This window comes from Lethenteron reissneri, chromosome 25 (genome assembly GCF_015708825.2).
Source record: "Lethenteron reissneri isolate LAM-NWPU_2019-01 chromosome 25, ASM1570882v1, whole genome shotgun sequence".
NCBI lineage: Eukaryota > Metazoa > Chordata > Hyperoartia > Petromyzontiformes > Petromyzontidae > Lethenteron > Lethenteron reissneri.
Genome location: NC_083803.1, coordinates 11,727,472 through 11,748,311, shown reverse-complemented (window position 1 = coordinate 11,748,311; position 20,840 = coordinate 11,727,472). Strand labels below are relative to the sequence as shown.

The window sequence follows — 20,840 nt, the reverse complement described above, 5'->3', positions numbered from 1 at the left end:
CATTAAAACGCTTACGAGTAAACACGTTCCAATGAACTATTGGTCAATACTTTTACTGCATACATGTCTATAATAATCAGGAATCTGACGCTATTCAAACTTAATAATCAGGATTATGAAACTCTGTAATAATTGAGTCTATTCTATTTTTGCATATGGAAGGAGCACAGGCAACAGTGGCTTACTCTATGACCACTATCACACGACTGAGGCATGTCTTTAATTTTCCATCTATGAAGGGGATGTGCGCATCGGCCTGTCGATGTTCCAATGCGTTTGATCATTTGGCCAGCGCAGCAACAGAAGGAACAGCGATGGGGGAAGTCGACTGTCCACCGGTGAGCGTGCGAGCCACCGCGCGCCTCACAGCGCGTTCTCGATGGTGGAGCACGCCTTGCGCAAGCGCTCCACGCGCTCCATCACCATGCGCCGCTTCTCCATTGTGTCCTCATCCTCGCACAGCAGCTCGGCGAGGTTGCCCTCCTGCGCGAGCGCCGTGAGCTCCACGCCCAGCGCCACCACCAGCTCGTCCAGCATGTTGAAGCGCACCGCCATGGGCACCATGTCCATGAGCCGCGTCAGCGCGATCTGCGGCACGCGGGGGGATCGCACGCCCGATCGGATCGAGTTTTTCGTGGGCCGAAGCAGAGTTCTTTTCCACTTGATTGTTTTAGTATTGTGGACGTATGCATGTTGGACTTCTATTGCACCATGCGTTGCCAATTGTGCTACTCGGAGGTTTGGGGAAGGACAACAAACTAAACACAATGATCACTACTACACCTGTTTACCCAGGAGAGCCTCATTGAGTAGTCCCAAGACTCTTTTTCAGGGGGGTCCTGACAAGCCTTTGTGCACGTGTGTATATTTTATATACATGTGTATGTGTGTATGTGTGTGTAGCGGATGGCGCACTGCGCTACGAACTTGGTGGCCTGAGTCCAATTCCTGCTCACGGCCAACACCAGTGACGATTATATGAACTAGTGCTGGGCCTCCCCTAGGTCGACTCAGCCTCAAATGAGTACCTGGTGCGGTGTGTAAACATTGCCACTGGGGAAACAAATGCGGCCGGGCGTGGTTGCTGGCCACCCACCCCCTCGTATGCTGCTGTGGCCTTATTTAGGTGCTCGCTAACAGCACTTGCCCCAACAGTCTATTACAGATTATAGGGGGGATCTTTTCTTTCTGGGGATGTGCATGTGTATGGGCACGAACCTGTCTGCATGTGTTTAACGTACCTTGAAATATGAGCGCAGATGTTTGTTCATCACATGCAGATCCTCGTCCAGGCCGCCCACATCAAGTAGACTTTTGCCCTTATACGTGTTGGGATACTTGTGGGAATTGGAGGAAATTTGAGTATCTCCATTGACTTCAAGATCATGCTTGTGCTCTTCTCTTAGGTTATTCTGATAGAGCATATCCTACACATGCAAAGACAGTCGTAGCAACACACAGTCCAATAAGTAACCAACACTGCTGTAATGTATATACTATAGGTAGCGGAATATATATTTTTTATATAACTGCCATAGAGATTGGTACCCCAGTCGGAGTGAAGTACACCCCTGGAAAAAAGTGTCCTAGAAACAAAATATTTAATTGCCTCGGCCATTTTGTATTATTTGGTACCCCGGGGTAAGGCCATAAAGATCATATGGTGGTGTGTTGATCTTTATTACAGTATGCCACAGTTTTGATAGACCTCGGCTGAAATGAGTGTGTTCTTGTGTAAACCACTCTTATTGGCCGTATACGTAAATCGAGTACGAATAAAGATTTGCTACTTTCGTTGGTACCAATTCCCGCTTTGGGCCATGCACTGTGTCTGTGAAAGCGAGTCCACACGAGGCGATATTCGGGAAAGGGATTTATTTAAGCCCCACACACTGCAACACATTCACACCTCACAAGAAGCTTTTCCCTTCGGGAGCCCCGGAAACACGTCACATAGTCCCCTGTTTATATCTCCCCCCCCTCCTTATCCACCCCCCACGATCTTTCTGGAACCTTCCAGCAAGCTCCTCTCATTTCCGCGCTCTCTACAAAAACTGTTCCTTGGCCTCTCTCTTTCGATAGATAGATAGATCGTTCATTGTCATTGTCACCAGTACAACGAAATTTAAAATGCTCACCAGTCAGGGCATCATCCCAAATCTCTTCTCCGGTCCTCAAGATAATCCCCTGCCTTTTTCTTCCCGGCTTCGTTCAGAATCGGAATCTTTATTTATCCTGGAAGAATCCGATGAGCTATGAAGCTATTTCTCATGGATGTTCCCGCCACCTTTTCTTTTCCTACTCATCTCGGGGGGGTGTCTCTGTGCCCTCGCATAGCACCAATGTGTCCCTACACGATGGCTCTTACAGATGTAGTGCGTTCAAGCAGAGTAGAGACAGCTTGTAGAGGCAACACGTTTATTCCAATAACAACAGTAACAGAGGGGAAGCGGCCCCTCCACCTGATACCTGGGGAGGTATAACCTCCGGGCTAGTGTGCCCTATCAACTGGGGCTACGTACTCCCAGCCCTCCAGCTAAGGGGTCCTAGGGGAGGCTAGCTGACACAACCCAGCCAAGGTCCTCGGGTCCCGACCACTGGCCCACTCAGTCCCTGCCCTTTGGTCGGACGTCGGGTTCCCGGGGGTTCCCAGAGTCCGACCACTGGTGCACTCAGTCCCGGCCCTTAGAAGGACGTTGGGTCCAAGGGTTCCCAGGGTCCTAGCCTAAGCAGGTCTTCAGCTTGACGATGACTGCCGGACCCATCCAGAGGTCCGGCTTTTATACCCGTTAGAGGGTCTCTCTGCCCCTAGCCACGCGTTCCTTTTGGAACTCTCTAGGGGGCTCTGGAATACCCCCCAGCCCCTCTCTTGGGGTCTGAGGAGCCCTATTTGCCCAACGGGCCGACTCATCTTACCCATTCAGTATACCACCCCCTTTTGACACATGTCTGCTACTACAGGTAAGGATGAATGGGAAATGTACACAGTGCCCAACCATGCTCCTACACATACAGTGAGGGGAAAAAGTATTTGATCCCCTGCTGATTTTGTACGTTTGCCCACTGACAAAGAAATGATCAGTCTATAATTTTAATGGTAGGTTTATTAGAACAAATACTTATTTCCCTCATTAAAATGCAAATCAATTTATAACATTTTTGACATGCGTTTTTCTGGATTTTGTTGTTGTTATTCTGTCTCTCACTGTTCAAAAAAACCTACCATTAAAATTATAGACTGATCATTTCTTTGTCAGTGGGCAAACGTACAAAATCAGCAGGGGATCAAATACTTTTTTCCCTCACTGTACGTATTTGGCAGAGTTGGTGTTACGAGTTGCGCCGCGCGTGTGCCGAGTGGCGCGCGGTGCGCGTGGCGGGCACCTGCGTGTAGACCATGCTCTCCATGCGGAAGAGGGTGACAATCAGGACACTTGCTCTCTGCTCCTGGCCTTGCACCTGTGCTCCCACCTTTGCCTGCCTCCAGGCAAGGGTGAGCGTGCAAAAACACACAAGTCGGCGTTCGTTCAATCAGTGAAATTAGCGACGAGAATATTCGTCAAGCTGACCTGGGTTTAATTGGGTCAACGGTGATACCGAGTGGACGGAAATCGTCCAGCGTTGACGGTGATTACGACACGTAAAATATTTTCATGTATGTGCTGTGAAGAAGGGCCATTGCTTGAAATGTCATCGATTGTATATTTTTCCTTTAAAGGACACAGTGTTATTGACAAATGTTGAGGGTTTTTTTCTGAATACATGGTTTATGGGGCAATGAGGGATGATATGGAGATGTTTGGGGGGTTTTTGGGAGAGGTAGTGGGGGATATCGGGGAGGGCAGTGGGAGATGGAGGGGAGGGGTGGTGGGGGATGGGGGAACCTCGGGCCAAGTGTGGAACTGATAATTTTCATTGTTAAACACATGCAATGGAATTGAATCAAACACAGGATTGAAAGATTTTGCTGTTGAGCTCGAAGGACATCGTAAGAAAGTAGTTAAATAAAGGGTCACCTTGACGAGACGGTTAAACTCGGGAAGGAATTGGAACACGTCATCGGCGAGTCGCATGCACACATCCTGCACGCTCCCTGCACCACTCACGCAAACCCACACACATGCGCACACTCGTTAAGCACTGCTCACGCAAACCCACCAAGACATATCCCCCTATAGCCTTAACAGACTGTTTGGGCAAGTGCTGTTAGCGAGCACCTATGAAGGCCGGAATGGCACACGAGGGGGTGGGTGGCCAGCAGCACGACCGACCGCCTTTGTCTCCCCAGTGGCGATGTTTGCACACCACACCAGGTACTCATTTGAGGCTGAGTCGACCTAGAGTAGGCCCAGGACCGGTTCAGATAATCGTCACCGGTGTTGCCTGTGATCGAGAATCGAACTCGGGTCACACCGCGCGAACCGCTACACCACTGCTCCCCACTTTGCGTCGGTGTCAACTTAAAAACTGTGCCCATTTTTATTTTATTCACACGCAAATGACTTAATTCCGAAAACACGAGCAATTGTTACCCCTTACTGTGACAACTTGGCGGAAAAAAAAGTATAGCGGAGACATTTCACAGTAAATAAACAAGGGGAAAGACAAAATATAATAATAACACATCACACTCTCTCTCGACATTGTGACTATCGACGCTGCGGCACGTACCACAGGTGACAGCGAGCATGTCGAGGGCCGGTTGCTCCAAGCGTTGCAGATGAACTCGAGCGAGGTTCTCAAAGGCGTGGTAGCTCACGAACCCCGGCAGCTCTCGCCCCCAGCGATTATCCATGTACTCCCGAATCAAAACATCCAGCTCTTCCAGCCCTGCGAGAAATGAGCACACAACCAGCACGTCGGATTGAACAATTACAGAAGTGGTTTCCAACCTATGGTCCGCAGATCACTGCTTGTCCACAAAGGCATGATAAGCGGGCAGTTACTACGATTTGGAGTAATTGAAATTTATAAAAAAAATAGATTATTGGTGCACGGTAGTCCGTAGAAATTATGTGAGGGTTGACATTGACAGTGAGTTCAAAAGAGTTGGTAAGCTTTGGTGTAGACTGTAGACCAATACAATACCCCATTAAGTTCACAGATTCAATAATTTCAGACAAAAATTCGCACCAGTAAATACTAGGGATGAGTTTCTGATGAAGTATAACTTCAGGTTTTTTATTTTAATGGAAAAATTTTGAATTTTGTTACCCCTTACTTGAATTTTTCCCATGTCGTTTGCTGCGTATGTGTCTTTGGGCCAACAAAAGTGAGGTCCACTCGATTCCACGTGACTTCATATTATTTGTTGATGCAGATAAGTAATATTCAGCTGTAAGCTGTTTTACACAAATAACTCTTCCAGAAAAATGCAAAATAAAAAAAAATTCACAGCATGTGAACACAACCATTGCAGTAGCGATAATCTTACACGCTTCCTCGGCTGTCTTCAGATCCTTGAGCCACGTGCGGAAGTGCTCTCGCGCGAGCGTGTACAGCATCATGTTGCGTGGAAGATTACGGCTGGGCTCTCCCCGGGCGAGTCCTCGCACGTCCTCATTGTATCTCATCACGCGCTGTGAACACACAGCAAGCACACACACGCGAGACATTGGGGGCGGTGACATGGACCAGCGGTGCAAACTGACGATGCCTGAACCGCCTCCAGTACAGCGCTACAGGGGGAAGACACCGTGACCAGGCCCAGGACGCGAGCTGCGTCTGCGGTGAAGAACGGATGACGCTTACTCCTGGCAGTCGCCTGCAACGAGGAGCCGCGCACAGCCGATGAGTTCAGCACCGCTGCTATGTACGGCAGCAAGAGCCGTTTATGAGAATGCTGTCGAAAGAGGTCACACGTTTGGCGCAACGGTGCTTCGTTGACTATGCATGATGAAAGAAATATTACTGACCGTGTGCGGGGGGGGGCCCTGTGCCTCAAAGAAATGGTCGCCATTGATTTTCAAAAAAATATTAAGACAACAAATAGAAGAGCGGCCCTAGCGGCAACGCACTTTTCTGCTCGTCGTGTGCACGCACCGCGTTGATGAACAGCTGCTTCGCTCGAGCGTCATCCGGGATGGACTCGCCCTGTTTCTCCAGCTCGGCGCGTGCTTCACGCAGCTTTTCCGCCAGCTCCTTCCGCAGTTTTGGCAGCGTGCGCTGCGACACGACATCATTCACGGCGAGGGAACAGATATCAGTTTGTACGTTGTACTTTGTTGTTAAACTTGTTTGCCCAGAAAAAACCTCAACAATGTTTCCCAGGAGGGTCCTGCCAAGTTTTTGTAGCAGGGGTTGACATTGCTACGTGTAGTGATATATTTGCAATTATTTATGGGTTATTCTTTATCACTGGGTTGTTGTGCGTTATTTTCTAGCTATGGGAGCAAACCAGAAAACCTGGAGGAAACCGTGCAGAACACTGGGAGAACAATACAAACTCCACGCAGAAAGGCGCCCGAGTCGGGAATCATACCCAGGCCCCCTTCTTGCTGCGAGGCACAAGCGTTACCACTGCGTCGCCACCCTGCCGCCGCCCACCTTGATGTTGTCCACAAGTTCCTCGGTGAGCTTGGCAGCCAAAACGGTGGTGGTGGTCATCTTCCCACCGTTGTGCACGTGGCTAACGGGACAGAGACACCACAGTGCAGCAAGGGTCAATCGCAGATATCATCGGTCAAAGTCAACTACGCATCATACTTCACAGCATTCCACCCGCAGTGTGAGAGATGTGGAGAGTGGAAAAGATAAGGGAGTGAGACGACCCTACGCACACAAAGACGGTGGAACAAAGGCTGAGGAAGAGGAAGGCACGCAAAGTACCAGCTGCCAGCATCACCGAAAAATGCTGCGAACACCCACGCCGCTCAGAAAAGTAGTCCGTCACGCGCTAAGCTCCCGTTATAGTGGGAGCGGTGCAAGTAAAGACAAAAAACGTTCCATTAAAGAAAAAACGCGTTAAAGTGAAAACGCACAGTGTGAGCGCCACGCGTTAAACGGGGATTTACTGTTGGTGGAAAGATTGTTGTCAAAATGTGTTTACAATGCTGTTGTCTTTATTGAATCACACCAGACTGAACTCATCACTTGAAATTTCATGTGCATGTATCCCCTTACCCGTTTATAGATTACTGCAACAATCACCCTATATCCATTTTGATATTTCTGTAAATTAATATTTATCGTGGATTTTTTTCGTAACATCATTTGTCAGAGCCAACATTCGTAACGGGGCAGTTATTTTATTTCATATCGATTTATGCTTGTGGTGTTTTAAAATGTCGACTGTCATGTGGTTGTTGTTGCTCTAAATGCCACTCAGCGATCTATGCTCCCGTTTCTATTTGCTTCATCGTTGCGATTTATTACACGGCAATCACTTTTGCTATATGGGTGACCCAGGTGACTCGTTAAAATGAGACTCATCCGGGTAGCCTTGAGTGCTCGCCTGCTTACAAAAAATAAATTTGACACCTTGGGTTAAAAACAGAAATAGGCCACAATCACGGCCCGAGAAGATGTGGGCTGGAGGCGGGTGCAGGCACTGAGCACGCACCAGAAGACGGGGTGCTTTTTGAAGAAGGCAGCTTCTACACGCGACGCCTCGGCCAGCGTCTGCTCTGCCTCCACGTCGCGCTGGCTCCGGCACTTGACCAGCACGTAGCCCTTGCGCAGCGGGAACACCTGGTTCTGCAGGATACGCAGAGCGTTGCGCTCGGTTCCCTCATCCATCAGGTCCGGCTTGGTGAGGACCCCTAGGGTGGAAAAGTTGCCATTCTGAAATAAGTAGGAACGACGCGCCACTTGCGCCCCGGGCACTGGTGCATTATTCACGTGAAAAACGTCCACGCTTGCTTAATAAAGAGCGCGTCTAAAAGCAGAATGGAAACTGCTAACGGCAGGAAAACCAGGCAGACCGTCCATGTGTCCATTATTATTACACTTCGTTACTCAGTTGAGCCTCACTAAGTACGCAATAATTTTTCAGGAAGGTTCCGCCAAGTTTTCCAATTGGAGAAATAATTTGCAAGGCAGTTTGTGGTGCGCCGAGGACTGTTGTCGTTACCAAGGGTACGTTCGCCAGTGGGGTCCACAGCCTGAGCCATCTTAAGCGCCTCAGTTGTAGCAATGTCCACATTGCAGGGGATCACCACCAGATTGATGGTCTCCTGCCGGCCGATGTGGTCACGAATCAGGTCCTTTATCTAAAGGAGAAGGCAGAGTCAAACAAGCTGATGTAGTCAAGATTACATTGTCGCCGAACGGTCAAGATAAACGTCAAGAGGTCATCATGGCCAAAGCCACCGATGCCACCACCGCACCTCGCCAACGTTTTCTCTCCTCCACTACTTTCCGCAGCCACTGCACTGTGGACGCGCGACCTCCAAGATCTGCCCTGATGGTCTCCCACCATCTGGCCTTGGGTCTTTCCTGAGGTTAATGTGCCTTGCGTGCAGCACGCTATGTTGGACATACCCTGCTGCAGTAGTTATCAAACAGACCCTGATGGTCTCCGTGGTAACGTGTGGAGGTGAAGCCACCATTCCAATGCCATCCCGCGACAATTTGTGTAAACGTCCAGGTGGCTCAGTGGTAGAGCGAGCGGCTCGCAAGCGATATCTGGGTGACACATTAGGGGCAGCACTTTCCCACCCACTCTGCCATGTTGGGGCGACTATGGTCGCATGGCAGTCAAACCAATATTCACATTCTCAGAGATGAAATATAGCCAAATTAAGGGCTAAATCAAATGAGAAAATTTATTTTTTCGTGTATTGTTATTGATGACTAGGCTGAGACAGTCAACTCCCTAAACTTGAGAATCCGGTTTTAATCCCAAGTGGCTGGCTGGATTCGAACTCATCATCTTATCGATGCCAGTTCCATGCCCTGACCTCTTATCCACCTGGCCTCCTCACGTTACTTTGGGAAACACACGCAGCAATCGTCACTCCCTCCTGTAAAAACTTGGTAGGATCCTCCTGAAAAAGAGTATTCGGACTCAGTGAGGCTTTCCTGGGTAAACAAGCCCTACACAATGATTACATTTTGTTGGTTTGGCTTGAGTTGTGCAATATTAGTGGTGCCATGTGTCCATTACGAGCGGGTTCCGGAATGTACGCTCCGCTACGTTCAACAAGGTGGTGAGCATTGGTGTGGTGAGCACATGCCTGAGTCTCAATGTCGACGGCTTGGCCAGCAAGGGCTACGCGGGCGATCCCGGGCAGGTCGATGAGGGTGAGATCGGGAACACTATTAGAGGTCACCTCGAGCTCGATGAGGGTCTTGCTCACGCCCAGATCATCCCCTGTCAACTCTGACTGGGCTGTGAGAAACAAGGGACGTTGTCAAAATTAAGCCTGAGAGCAGGAAGAAGAAGATGTAGATGCAATCGCGTTTTATTTGTTTTATTATGAGTCTATCATTGTGCATTAAATACATGGAGTAAAAAATACCGCCTGCTAATACCGCGGATGTATTAACCATAAATATACACGTCGGTGTACGTTAAAGATCCTGTGACATCATTCAAAGTAGAGTAGCCCATTATGTGCTGGCGCCACGGTCCAATATTGCCACAGTGAGGAAATGACCGGTACTCTCAAACGACTCGATTGCGATATACATGGCAGCGATCATCCGCCCCCTACTACGGGAGCGGGGGTCTGTCACACAGAATCCTCTACCCGACAAACACAAGAACAAAAAACCTTGAGTTCAACCACTTCATGAATGCAGTCTGATCAGACAGCAATGCACATTCGAGATGCTATGAGCATTATTTTTGCATTTCTTAAATGTTTATTTACGTGTGGGTGTGGAGGAGTGCAGGGCGCTCTACAGAAATATGACGAGTCCTTGAAATATTGAGGGGCACATTAGGGAAATGTAAACTGGGTGTGTCATCCCCAATTAAGGTTACATTGGGCACGGCCTTGCCCATATAATAAATTACGGAACAAAAATCGATAGATATAATAGAGATTTCGAATCCATGCTCGATGCCACGCCAGACTGATCCCATTGCTCCAACCCATCATGTGGCATTCCTTTCCACTGGATAGACGATGGTCATGCATTGCATGATCCTTCCATATTTCACGGACTCGTTGTGTCACGACCCACGGCGCCGTACCCTGCAGGACGGCGTCGCCCACACTTTCTGGAGAGTCGAGCTTCGTGTTGACGGTGCGGCCCTGCACGCGGTACTTGATGCGTCCAACCCAGGGGCCCGGTGCGCGCTTCAGCTTCAGGGCGAGCGGGCAGCGCGTCACGATGCCTGCACGCAGAGACAGAGGAGGAGGTTGTGATCCGTGGGACACGTGTGCAGGGTGGAGGAGAGTCGGGGAAGACCTAAAGCCAGAACGTGAGAAATTGTGAGCGGTTTTTAAAATTAGGTGCGAGGATCTGACAAAAGGCAACGATGTCAAAGTCTGGCACTGTTAGTAATCATTTTACTTGGCTATAGCAGCATTCATGCAAATTGAATCTCAAAACGCTGTAGAGTTCTAACATGCCCAGATTGCGTGCAGAAGCGCAAAGACCTACAGACAAGCGGGAAGGCAACCAGAAGAAATGCCAACAATTGCCCAAGCTCTGTGGTCCTATATTGGGGTGTTGCGATGTCTTTTCGCTCACCACTGCCACGTGGAAGCTGCACCCCAGACAGAGCCTCCAGCACAGAGCTCTTGCCCGAGCTTTGGTCCCCGATGACGGCCACAGCGGGGAGGCCCACGTCCTGGTCCACGCCCAGATAGCGCAGCTGGTCGATCAGGTCGATGTAGGGACGAACCTTTCGGTCAAAAGAGTGAACCAGAGACGCACCCTGGGGGGCTGAGCACGACGAGTTGCCTGCAAATGAAAGTGTGCAGGAAATGAACATGATCGTTTCAACTTTGAAATCATAATACTAATGATGTTAATACAAAACAGTACAGGCTGTCCTCTACTTACGAACACCCGACTTATGAACATCCACACTCGTGAACCGGCTTCCAAGAGTTTATTTTTACATCGACCTGGATATACGAACTCGCACTCGTGAACCGAACCGTGGAACTATTTGTTCAGCAGAGCGATCCTCCACGAGTTAAATTAGTCACAGCAACCCGCCTGGGGTGTTTGTGTGTGTGTGTATGTATGTGTGTGGATGGTTGAGAAAAAGCGACAGGCCCACTCTAATCGTCTACAGCATCCCACGTCAGAGAATGAGGAGGCTTACCGCAGCCTTCGCTCGGAGGTTCGGAGAGCCGTGAGGCGCTGCAACGATGGTTGGTGGTCGCGGGTTGCTGAGGAGATGGAGTCTGCCTCAGTGCCCCGCGATCACAAATCCCTATTTAACTCCATCAAAAAAGTTACCTGCAGCGCCACACCTATTAACATCATTATGGTAAAAAACGGTGATCCAATCTCCGACCCCCAGGAACAGGTTTGCAGATTTGCTGAGCATTTCTGTGAGGTCCTGTGGGGAGGGGAAATCCCTCAGCCAGGAAAACATCGTGGCACAAAGTGGTGCCTCAAATATTGGAAGAAGAAGTCACCCCCTGTGAGTGGCTGGCTGAGGTGCCATCTGTTGATGAAGTACTGAAGGCGATCCAGAGTCTGAGACCAGGAAAGGTACTGGGCAGAGATGATCTCCCAAGCGAAATGCTGAGGGAGAGTGGCGTTTGTGCACAAACTGCCCTACATGACATCATAACAACAGTCTGGACCACTGGACGGGATCCGCAGGATTGGAAGGATGCCATGGTGGTCCCCCTCTTTAAGAAGGGGGAACGCACAGACTGTAACAACTACAGGGGCATCTCACTCCTCAGTGTGCCGGGAAAGGTCCTGGCAAGGATTATTCAACATATCCTTGCTAGCCACGCTGTGGAAAGGCTTGCGGAGCCCCAATGCGGTTTCAGGAAAGGGCGGTCCTGCTCAGATGCCATATTTTCTGTCCGTCAGCTACAGCAGAGGTGTAGGGAATTCCAACAAGACCTACATCTCTGCTTTATTGACCTGGTCAAGGCCTATGATACCATCAGTAGGCCTGGGCTCTGGCTTGTTCTTCGTGCTTTCGGAGTCCCTGACCCTCTGCTCACGATCGTGGCTAACCAGATTTAAGGTCGTACCACCACTCCAAAAGCCCCCCCCCCCCCCACACACAATACAGGCAGTAGGCGCCACGAGACATATATAATTACTTTTCTCTCGTTTCCCTTAATACAACGGTTAAAAGTTCAAAAATTTGCCACAAATATTAAGTCAATATTAAGTCAATATCATAGTGAGTGGAACGCGGTCTGAAAGTCACCATAAACGTGAACACAATCACTTAGGATCCGAAATGGTGTATTAGTCCTTCCAATGATTGCTAAGCCAGAATCCATCTTCTCGGTTGAAATTGTCTCAATGTATAATAACAAATAGTATAACATTTATATGCTTAATACAATGTACAAAGTAATATATAGTATCGTAATTGTATAGTGAATATACAGCAGTGTGATATACATTAGGGTGGGTAGAATAATACATAGTGTAATATTAAAATGTATAAGGTTTATAGCAATATAGTATATAATTTAATGTTGGGTTTGTCTATGGCAGTATATAGTACGGTGTAGACTCATGTGATGTAAGAAAATAAAGTTTAGATGGAAGCATATTATATTTTTTACGACGTAGAATTGTAATGTATTACTTACTGTTAGTAACTCAGCTTATTGTAGAGTATATTTAGTATACTGATGATACTATGTAGTTTATACTTTAGTTGCTTACGTGGTGGTTTTAGTTACTGCAGCTACATACTCTTAACACTCCTTCCCTTTATTAATGCTATCCCTATCCCCTCCCTTTGATGCTGTTAATCCTGCATAATGCACGGGCATAAGTAGTACTAATCACATACCTGCATTTCCCATATCCCCTCCCTTTGATGCTGCTAATCCTGCATAATGCACGGGCATAAGTAGTACTATTCACATACCTGCATTTTCCATAAATATTCCTCTTGATATGCAAATTCTTTTGTCAAGGCGCCCTTTCCCCCCCATTCCAACCCAGCTTAAATATATGTTCCAAGCATGGTGCTGTTTCATTCAGACGCTGTCGCCTCGACAGACCTGGTTTTCATCTGAGGACGGCTGCTTGCGTTGTGGCCGAAACGTCATGAGAATTATTTTATTATGTCTTATTTTTATTATTGTATTACTTCCCTTCTACGTGACAATACCGAAAGAACCAAGAAGATGAATCCCTGCAGTCACGAAAGCTTTAAATCAAAGTTCCATCGGTGAGCTCCTCCGGCAGGCAAGGCTGCATTGGCTGGGTCATGTAGCCCACATGCCCAGCCACCGCTTGCCTAAACAGCTTTTGTTCGGCCGGATAGAGGGGGCTAAACGGGCGCGGCACGGGCTAGAAAAGAGATGGAGTGATGTGGTACAGGAGGACGTGGAGCTGAGTGGACTTGCCGATGACTGGTACCAGCGGTGTCAAGAACGGCCTCGGTGGAGGAGGCTCGTGAAGGACGCTACTGGGCAGTTGGAGGCAGTCGCCCTCCAACAGCAACGGAGGACAGAGGAGCGACGCTCCTCTGTCCGCCGGGTGGCTAAAGCACAGAAAGTTGGCACAGTTGGGGGCACCGCTGGTGCATCAGCCAGTAATCTCAATCAGTCGACCTGCGGCACCTGGGTCTGCCCCGTGACCTACTGCCAGTGGGCGTTCGACACTTCACGTGGCCTCAAGGTACACATAGCCTGGCACAAGCGTCGTAGTGACGTCACCACCACTTAGTGGCGAATGGCGGTTGTTGTTGTGTAAGTTGGCACAGTGGGGAGCACAGTTTGTGCATCTGCCAGCCATCTCAGTCAGACCATGGCAGCTGGGTCTGGTCCCTGACCTGCGAACGGGCCTTCGACACTTCACATAGCCCCAAAATGCACCGAGCATGGCACAAGCGTCAAAGTCACGTCTCCGCCACTTCGTGGCGTGTGGATGTTGTTGTTTGAAAGTGTGTGTGTACATGCACGCGCCCCCCCCCAAAGTGTGTGAGTGGGGGGAACGATAATGCAACGGGTAGCGGACTGCACGAACAGACCTCACGGCCCGAGTTCGATTCCCGCTCACGACCAACACCAGTGACGATGATCTGAATGGGTCCTGGGCCTCCTCTCAGTCGACTCAAGTCTCAAATGAGTACCTGGTGCGGTGTGTAAACACCACCACTGCAGATTCAAAGGCGGCCAGGTGTAGTGCTGGCTACGTTGTCTGGTATGCAGGAGATCGTGGGTTCGATCCTGACCCTGATGCCTGTATACTTGGAGTTTGCGTATTCTCCCCATGGTCGCGTGGATTTTTCTCCGGGTTCTCTGGTTTTTCCCTCCACATTTATAAACATCCGTTTAGAGTATTTGGCTGCTATAAATTTCCACATTATAAGCCACGTCCTTGAACTCCATTTGTGGTCAGGACGCTCCTGAAAAATAGCTACAATGAGTGAAAAAAGTATTTGATCCCGTGCTGATTTTGTACGTTCGCCCGCTGATAAAAAAAAAATGATCGGTCTATAACTTTAATGGTAGGTTTATTTGAACAGTGAGAAACAGAATAACAACAAACAAATCCAGAAAAACGCATGTCAAAAATGTTATAAATTGATTTGCATTTTAATGAGGGAAATAAGTATTTGACCCCCTCTCAATTAGAAAGATTTATGGCTCCCAGGTGTCTTTTATACAGGTAACGAGCTGAGATTAGGAGCACACTCTTAAAGGGAGTGCTAATCTCAGCTTGTTACCTGTATAAAAGACACCTGTTCACAGAAGCAATCAATCAATCAGATTTCAAACTCTCCACCATGGCCAAAACCAAAGAGCTCTCCAAGGATGTCAGGGACAAGATTGTAGACCTACACAAGGCTGGAATGGGCTACAAGACCATCGCCAAGCAGCTTGGTGAGAAGGTGACAACAGTTGGTGCGATTATTTGCAAATGGAAGAAACACAAAAGAACTGTCAATCTCCCTCGGCCTGGGGCTCCATGCAAGATCTCACCTCGTGGAGTTGCAAAGATCATGAGAATGGTGAGGAATCAGCCCAGAACTACACGGGAGGATCTTGTCAATGATCTCACGGCAGCTGGGGCCATAGTCACCAAAAAAACTGTTGGTAACACACTACGCCGTCAAGGACTGAAATCCTGCAGCGCCCGCAAGGTCCCCCTGCTCAAGAAAGCACATATATATGCCTGTCTGAAGTTTGCCAATGAACATCTGAATGATTCAGAGGACAACTGGGTGAAAGTGTTGTGGTCAGATGAGACCAAAATGGAGCTCTTTGGCATCAACTCAACTCGCCGTATTTGGAGGAGGAGGAATGCTGCCTATGACCCCAAGAACACCATCCCCACCGTCAAACATGGAGGTGGAAACATTATGCTTTGGGGGTGTTTTTCTGCTAAGGGGACAGGACAACTTCACCGCATCAAAGGGACGATGGACGGGGCCATGTACCGTCAAATCTTGGGTGAGAACCTCCTTCCCTCAGCCAGGGCATTGAAAATGGGTCGTGGATGGGTATTCCAGCATGACAATGACCCAAAACACACGGCCAAGGCAACAAAGGAATGGCTCAAGAAGAAGCACATTAAGGTCGTGGAGTGGCCTAGCCAGTCTCCAGACCTTAATCCCATAGAAAATCTGTGGAGGGACCTGAAGGTTCGAGTTGCCAAACGTCAGCCTCGAAACCTTAATGACTTGGAGAAGATCTGCAAAGAGGAGTGGGACAAAATCCCTCCTGAAATGTGTGCAAACCTGGTGGCCAACTACAAGAAACGTCTGACCTCTGTGATTACCAACAAGGGTTTTGCCACCCAGTACTAAGTCATATTTTGCAGAGGGGTCAAATACTTATTTTCCTCATTAAAATGCAAATCAATTTATAAAAATTTTGATATGCGTTTTTCTGGATTTTTTTTGTTATTCTGTCTCTCACGGTTTAAATAAACCTACCATAAAAATTATAGACTGATAATTTCTTTGTCAGTGGGCAAACGTACAAAATCAGCAGGGGATCAAATACTTTTTTCCCTCACTGTATAGGACTCACCACTGTGATCTCTACATTGGGTCAAACTTAACTTCTCTTAATGATCGACGGCGTGTGCATCAGATCTTATTTATTCACGATGTACTTATAATAAAATCCGCAGACTACCTGCTGGATCTCCTCTCTGTTTCAAAGAGCAAATTTCACCTAAGGTCTTCGCTCATTTACCAGCTTCACATTCCATATTGCAATACAAATACTGGAGGAAGAGCCTTTGCTATTGATGCCCCCAGGGTCTGGAATGCTATTGCCAATAAACTGCAACTTGAATCACTACTTGAGATATTCACTTAAAACTGCTCTAGAAGAGTTGTACACCCCTCGCTGCCACTGCTATTCAGTGGCCTAAAATAAAATAAAATGTTTCGCTCCGAATGACCGCTGCAAAGTATTATCTGTATTTTGATTTAGTGTGCTGATCTTAAAGGTGCATTGGAAAATTTGATACTCCGACTGATGCTCCTGCTGTTGTGGAGTGACTCATGCAGCCAGCTATGGCTGCAGGGTTTGGTGGTACATGTTGTTTGTCGTTAGTTGTAAAAATTCGGTCACAGTTCCTATGATCACTATTACATTGCATTTATGGCTTTATTTTGGTGATTTAGAAAAGTTGTTTGGTTTGGCCATGTTTGTGTGTTGTAGTACAGAGTTAGACTGATGGCCTAAATCTAAGTTGTCTTGTGATTGTTGTTGTTTGACTTGCATCCCACTGGGATTTTTGCACACAGCGTTGGTGTACGGTGCGTTTTCTGGAATATTTTGCTGTTTTTTCCAGGATTTTCTGTTTGCACAGTCACATTGTCACTTTATGATGTTTCCTTGTTCGTGTTTTTAAATCCTTTATATTAAGTTCACTTGCTTGCTTGCTTGCGCGCTTACGACCGTGCAAATCTTTCGGTCGTTTTTTAACCCACTTCCCGTGATCCAATCGAGCTGACATTTTGCACACAGACTCGTTGTGCGTGACAATTTATTTTCGTGAAAACTTTTTTTCCAAAATTTTCCACTTTTTAGGGGAAAAAAAATGTATATTTAATTTAAAATACCAATGTGATAAAAATGAAACTCTTACTCAAGAAAAACAGAAATGAATAATAAAATAAAACCGATGCCACGCATATAAAGGATTTTTTAATCCTTTATATTAAGTTCACTTGCTTGCTTGCGTGCTTACGACCGTGCAAATCTTTCGGTCGTTTTTTAACCCACTTCCCGTGATCCAATCGAGCTGACATTTTGCACACAGACTCGTTGTGCGTGACAATTTATTTTCGTGAAAACTTTTTTTCCAAAATTTTCCACTTTTAGGGGAAAAAAATGTATATTTAATTTAAAATACCAATGTGATGAAAATGAAACTCTTACTCAAGAAAAACAGAAATGAATAATAAAATAAAACCGATGCCACGCATATAAAGGATTTTTTTAATCCTTTATATTAAGTTCACTTGCTTGCTTGCTTGCGCGCTTACGACCGTGCAAATCTTTCGGTCGTTTTTTAACCCACTTCCCGTGATCCAATCGAGCTGACATTTTGCACACAGACTCGTTGTGCGTGACAATTTATTTTCGTGAAAAAATTTTTCCAAAATTTTCCACTTTTTAGGAAAATTTTTTTATTTAATTTAAAATACCAATGTGATAAAAATGAAACTCTTACTCAAGAAAAACAGAAATGAATAATAAAATAAAACCGATGCCACGCATATAAAGGATTTATAGTGAAAAACTTTGTTTTAACTGGTTAATTTTTTTTTTGTGGTTGCACCCGATACAAGAACCGAATGCCTCACAGGGCAAAACCAAATAAATGAAATTGAAACTGAAAACATCCACTTCCTCTTTAGCCCCCCTCCTACCTTCAGGCCTCATCCTCTTCAAGCCCCACCCACCCCCCGCTTCAGCCCCCCCCCCGCATCACAAGGCCCCAACCACCCCTTCCTGCAGACCAGGGCCGGGCTTGTGTTTGCAAAGGCAGCGGTGTCGCTTAAATCTTGCTTCCTCCATCCTTGCACACGTCACCCATCTTCCTCATTGCATCTTCATAATACTGTACCCACGTTTACTCTGGTCTGGAATTATATCCTCGGAATATTTTGCATTCATATAACATGTTTAACTTGTTTGTACAATTTAGCTGCAGCCGCCTCTGATTACCGCGGTTGGCTACGTATGATGTGAAAGAAGTTCAACATCCCATAAGGCGCGTTAATCTTTAGATCAAGGTTATTATTGTTATCATTGTTGCACTCTGTTTCAGCAGGAAAGCCCACTGATTCTCATTACTTTTTTTTGAGGCGGGTACTGTCAAGTGTTCGCTCGGTCACATCACCTACTCGGGTGTCACCGGCATTGTATAAATGTTCAACAAACAAAAAAATGTGGATTCACGGTGGTCTGTGTACGCGCGTCGTTACGATTCACAAACACGGAGGAGGAGGCATCACCGCCGCAGCCAGACACTTCACCACTCGCATTGTCATTTAACCAACCTCAACGCCACCTTGTGGTTGTGGCTCCACATCAACGACCAGTTACGCGACGAGCAATTGCAATTCAAACAACACAGGGCGATACGCAAACGTCTGGCTTGTCACACTCGCACCGCACTCAAAGAGCCTGTGAATACAACCCGCCTTGTTATCAGAGTCAGACGGCTCCATGATCGCACGAACACTCCGGAGCGCTGGATGAAGCAGAACTCTTCGTTCACGGCACCGGCGGTGGTGGTGGTGTGAGCGTCGTTTCCGCGAACAGTTCGTTATGAAGCCGTCGGGGTTTTCCCGTCACCCGACATCGTCATTGCGCGCCTTCCCTGCCTCTGAACAGAGGGACGCGCAATTGCTGAGAATCGACGCATCTAGAGCCACCAATCTCATATTTAGACTGCCCCACCCCCGCGATAAAACTGTCACAAACCAAAAATTGTCACTGGGTAATGTTATTTCCTAATTGCTTATGCCTCAAAAGTACAGAAAATGGCCATTATTCCCCACAAACTTTGCTTTTGTGACCAGGACACAAAGCTAAGTTAATAATCCACTCGCTTACCCGATCTTGCCGTGAGATCCACATTGAAACATCACACGTGTTTTCCTCCAGTTGCTTTGGTCAAACCTCCCTGACCCATTCTGTACCCCATACCGCCGGCAATATTCGTGCCTCAAACACTCAATCTCAACATTAAAGTAAACCTCCCTAAAATTATTCGCAGTGCGTTACCTAATTAATAAAAAAACATGACAAGGCATTGAATGCATCTCTTAATCTCCAGTTTCTCAGGTGAACGTTTATAGCCAGGGGGGGAGGTCTCGCTTAGACAACATCTCTATCCCAATGAAGATCTGAGGTGCAAACAATGAATGCACAAAACAAAAAGTACGGAGCGAGTTATCCGCATTCACTTGTAGATGCGGAGTTGAAAAGCCAGAACAAAGTCAGAACAAAGTCAAAACGAAGTCGAATGAACTCTGGGGCTTGAGTGGATCCTGAGTTTGTCAGGGCAGAGTGTCACTCAAGCTCGGCCCATCAGCGGGCATCTTCTTGCTGTAGTCTTGCTCAAACGCTTCCAGCTGCGATGCAGAGAAGTGATTCTTCCAGTCACCCACCTCCCCTAGCGAGGTGAATGGGGGGGGGGGGTAAAAATATATAAAGACAGTGGGTTGGAGAAGAGGTGCAGTAGGACAATGTTACCGTATACACCTATCGGGGAACTCCAGTGGTGAGATGTTAGCTCCCTCGCCTGGTATGCATGAGCGTGTGGGTTTCATCCCGATTCCGATCCTGACTTTTTTTACACATGTCGAGGAGTATCGCGAATAGCCAATGAGGGCGGGTTGGTTGAGAGGTGACGTAAGGGCATGGAAGATGTAACTTTGAGAGGTGACGTGAATAACTTTCGGAAAGTACTTACGCTCCATCCACTTTCGGAAAGTACTTTCCGAAAGTTGGTGGAGCCTAGGCTCCTCCCTCCGGCTAGGCTCCACCCACTTTTGGAAAGTACTTTCCGAAAGTGGGTGGAGCCTAGCCGGAGGGAGGAGCCACGCAGGAGGTTTAAAGGGACCCCCGTTGCCTGCGTTCGTGGTTGGGGCAAGGGTGAGGACCTTATGTGTAGGACATCTCACCTCGTCGCCGGGCGGTGTTGGCTAAACCCCCTCCCGGGACAGACGAGTGAGTAGAGATAGGGGTAGCCGTAGCAGGGCATTGTATAGTTCGCGGGGTGTCTGTGTGAAGGACCGAGGCTAGCGTGCACCTACAGCTGGTGTGAGTGTTGGATGTGCTGTGCGTAAATAAACGACGAGCAGCCCGAGTAACATTCCTCGTCTCCGCGTGGTTGCACCACACTACATATATATAAGACTAGCGGGAAGTACCCGGCGTTGCCCGGGTGAAAAATATCTTTCAAAATTTCTCTTCAAAACCTTACATATACAGAGATACTAAGGTATTGTGAAAGCCCGGTGGGCCGTTTGCCAATTTCTTCACCAAGAAAATTATAAGAGGCTTGCCCAAGTCCAAGAAGTTATAGAAATTGTGGGGTAAATAATTAATGTAAAAGGTTTCCGAAGATTGTGGACCCCACGTAGGTATATATACCTACACACCCTACATACAACAGAGGAAGTAGTATGTATTGACTCGGTAGTTGTATATACTGACTGTGCAGTAGTATCTACTGAGCCAGTAGTAGCCACTGACTGTAGTAACTACTGACCGTAGTAGTATTTACTGGGCCTACAG

At 47.5% G+C, this 20,840-nt stretch overlaps 1 protein-coding gene across 2 annotated transcripts in view; it reads right to left on the bottom strand.

Moving 5' to 3' along the window:
• Window position 1: 1 nt before the first annotated feature.
• The window catches only part of LOC133347230 (interferon-induced GTP-binding protein Mx-like), an 81,488-nt gene continuing 60,649 nt past the window's right edge, over window positions 2–20,840 (bottom strand). The window contains exons 1-14 of one of the 2 annotated variants that reach the window (XM_061559327.1): window positions 18,746–18,862; window positions 10,645–10,858; window positions 10,142–10,285; window positions 9,177–9,331; window positions 8,072–8,210; window positions 7,562–7,760; window positions 6,547–6,628; window positions 6,043–6,165; window positions 5,435–5,579; window positions 4,672–4,830; window positions 4,017–4,093; window positions 3,385–3,477; window positions 1,242–1,427; window positions 2–588 (exon numbers count right to left, since the gene is read on the bottom strand). In XM_061559327.1, coding sequence (XP_061415311.1) covers window positions 364–588; window positions 1,242–1,427; window positions 3,385–3,477; window positions 4,017–4,093; window positions 4,672–4,830; window positions 5,435–5,579; window positions 6,043–6,165; window positions 6,547–6,628; window positions 7,562–7,760; window positions 8,072–8,210; window positions 9,177–9,331; window positions 10,142–10,285; window positions 10,645–10,858; window positions 18,746–18,763 — 1,959 coding nt within the window. In that variant the 5' untranslated portion in view covers window positions 18,764–18,862 and the 3' untranslated portion in view covers window positions 2–363. Of the gene's footprint in view, window positions 589–1,241; window positions 1,428–3,384; window positions 3,478–4,016; window positions 4,094–4,671; window positions 4,831–5,434; window positions 5,580–6,042; window positions 6,166–6,546; window positions 6,629–7,561; window positions 7,761–8,071; window positions 8,211–9,176; window positions 9,332–10,141; window positions 10,286–10,644; window positions 10,859–18,745; window positions 18,863–20,840 lie in introns of those variants that run through there. The other variant, XM_061559329.1, reaches the window with a different exon arrangement.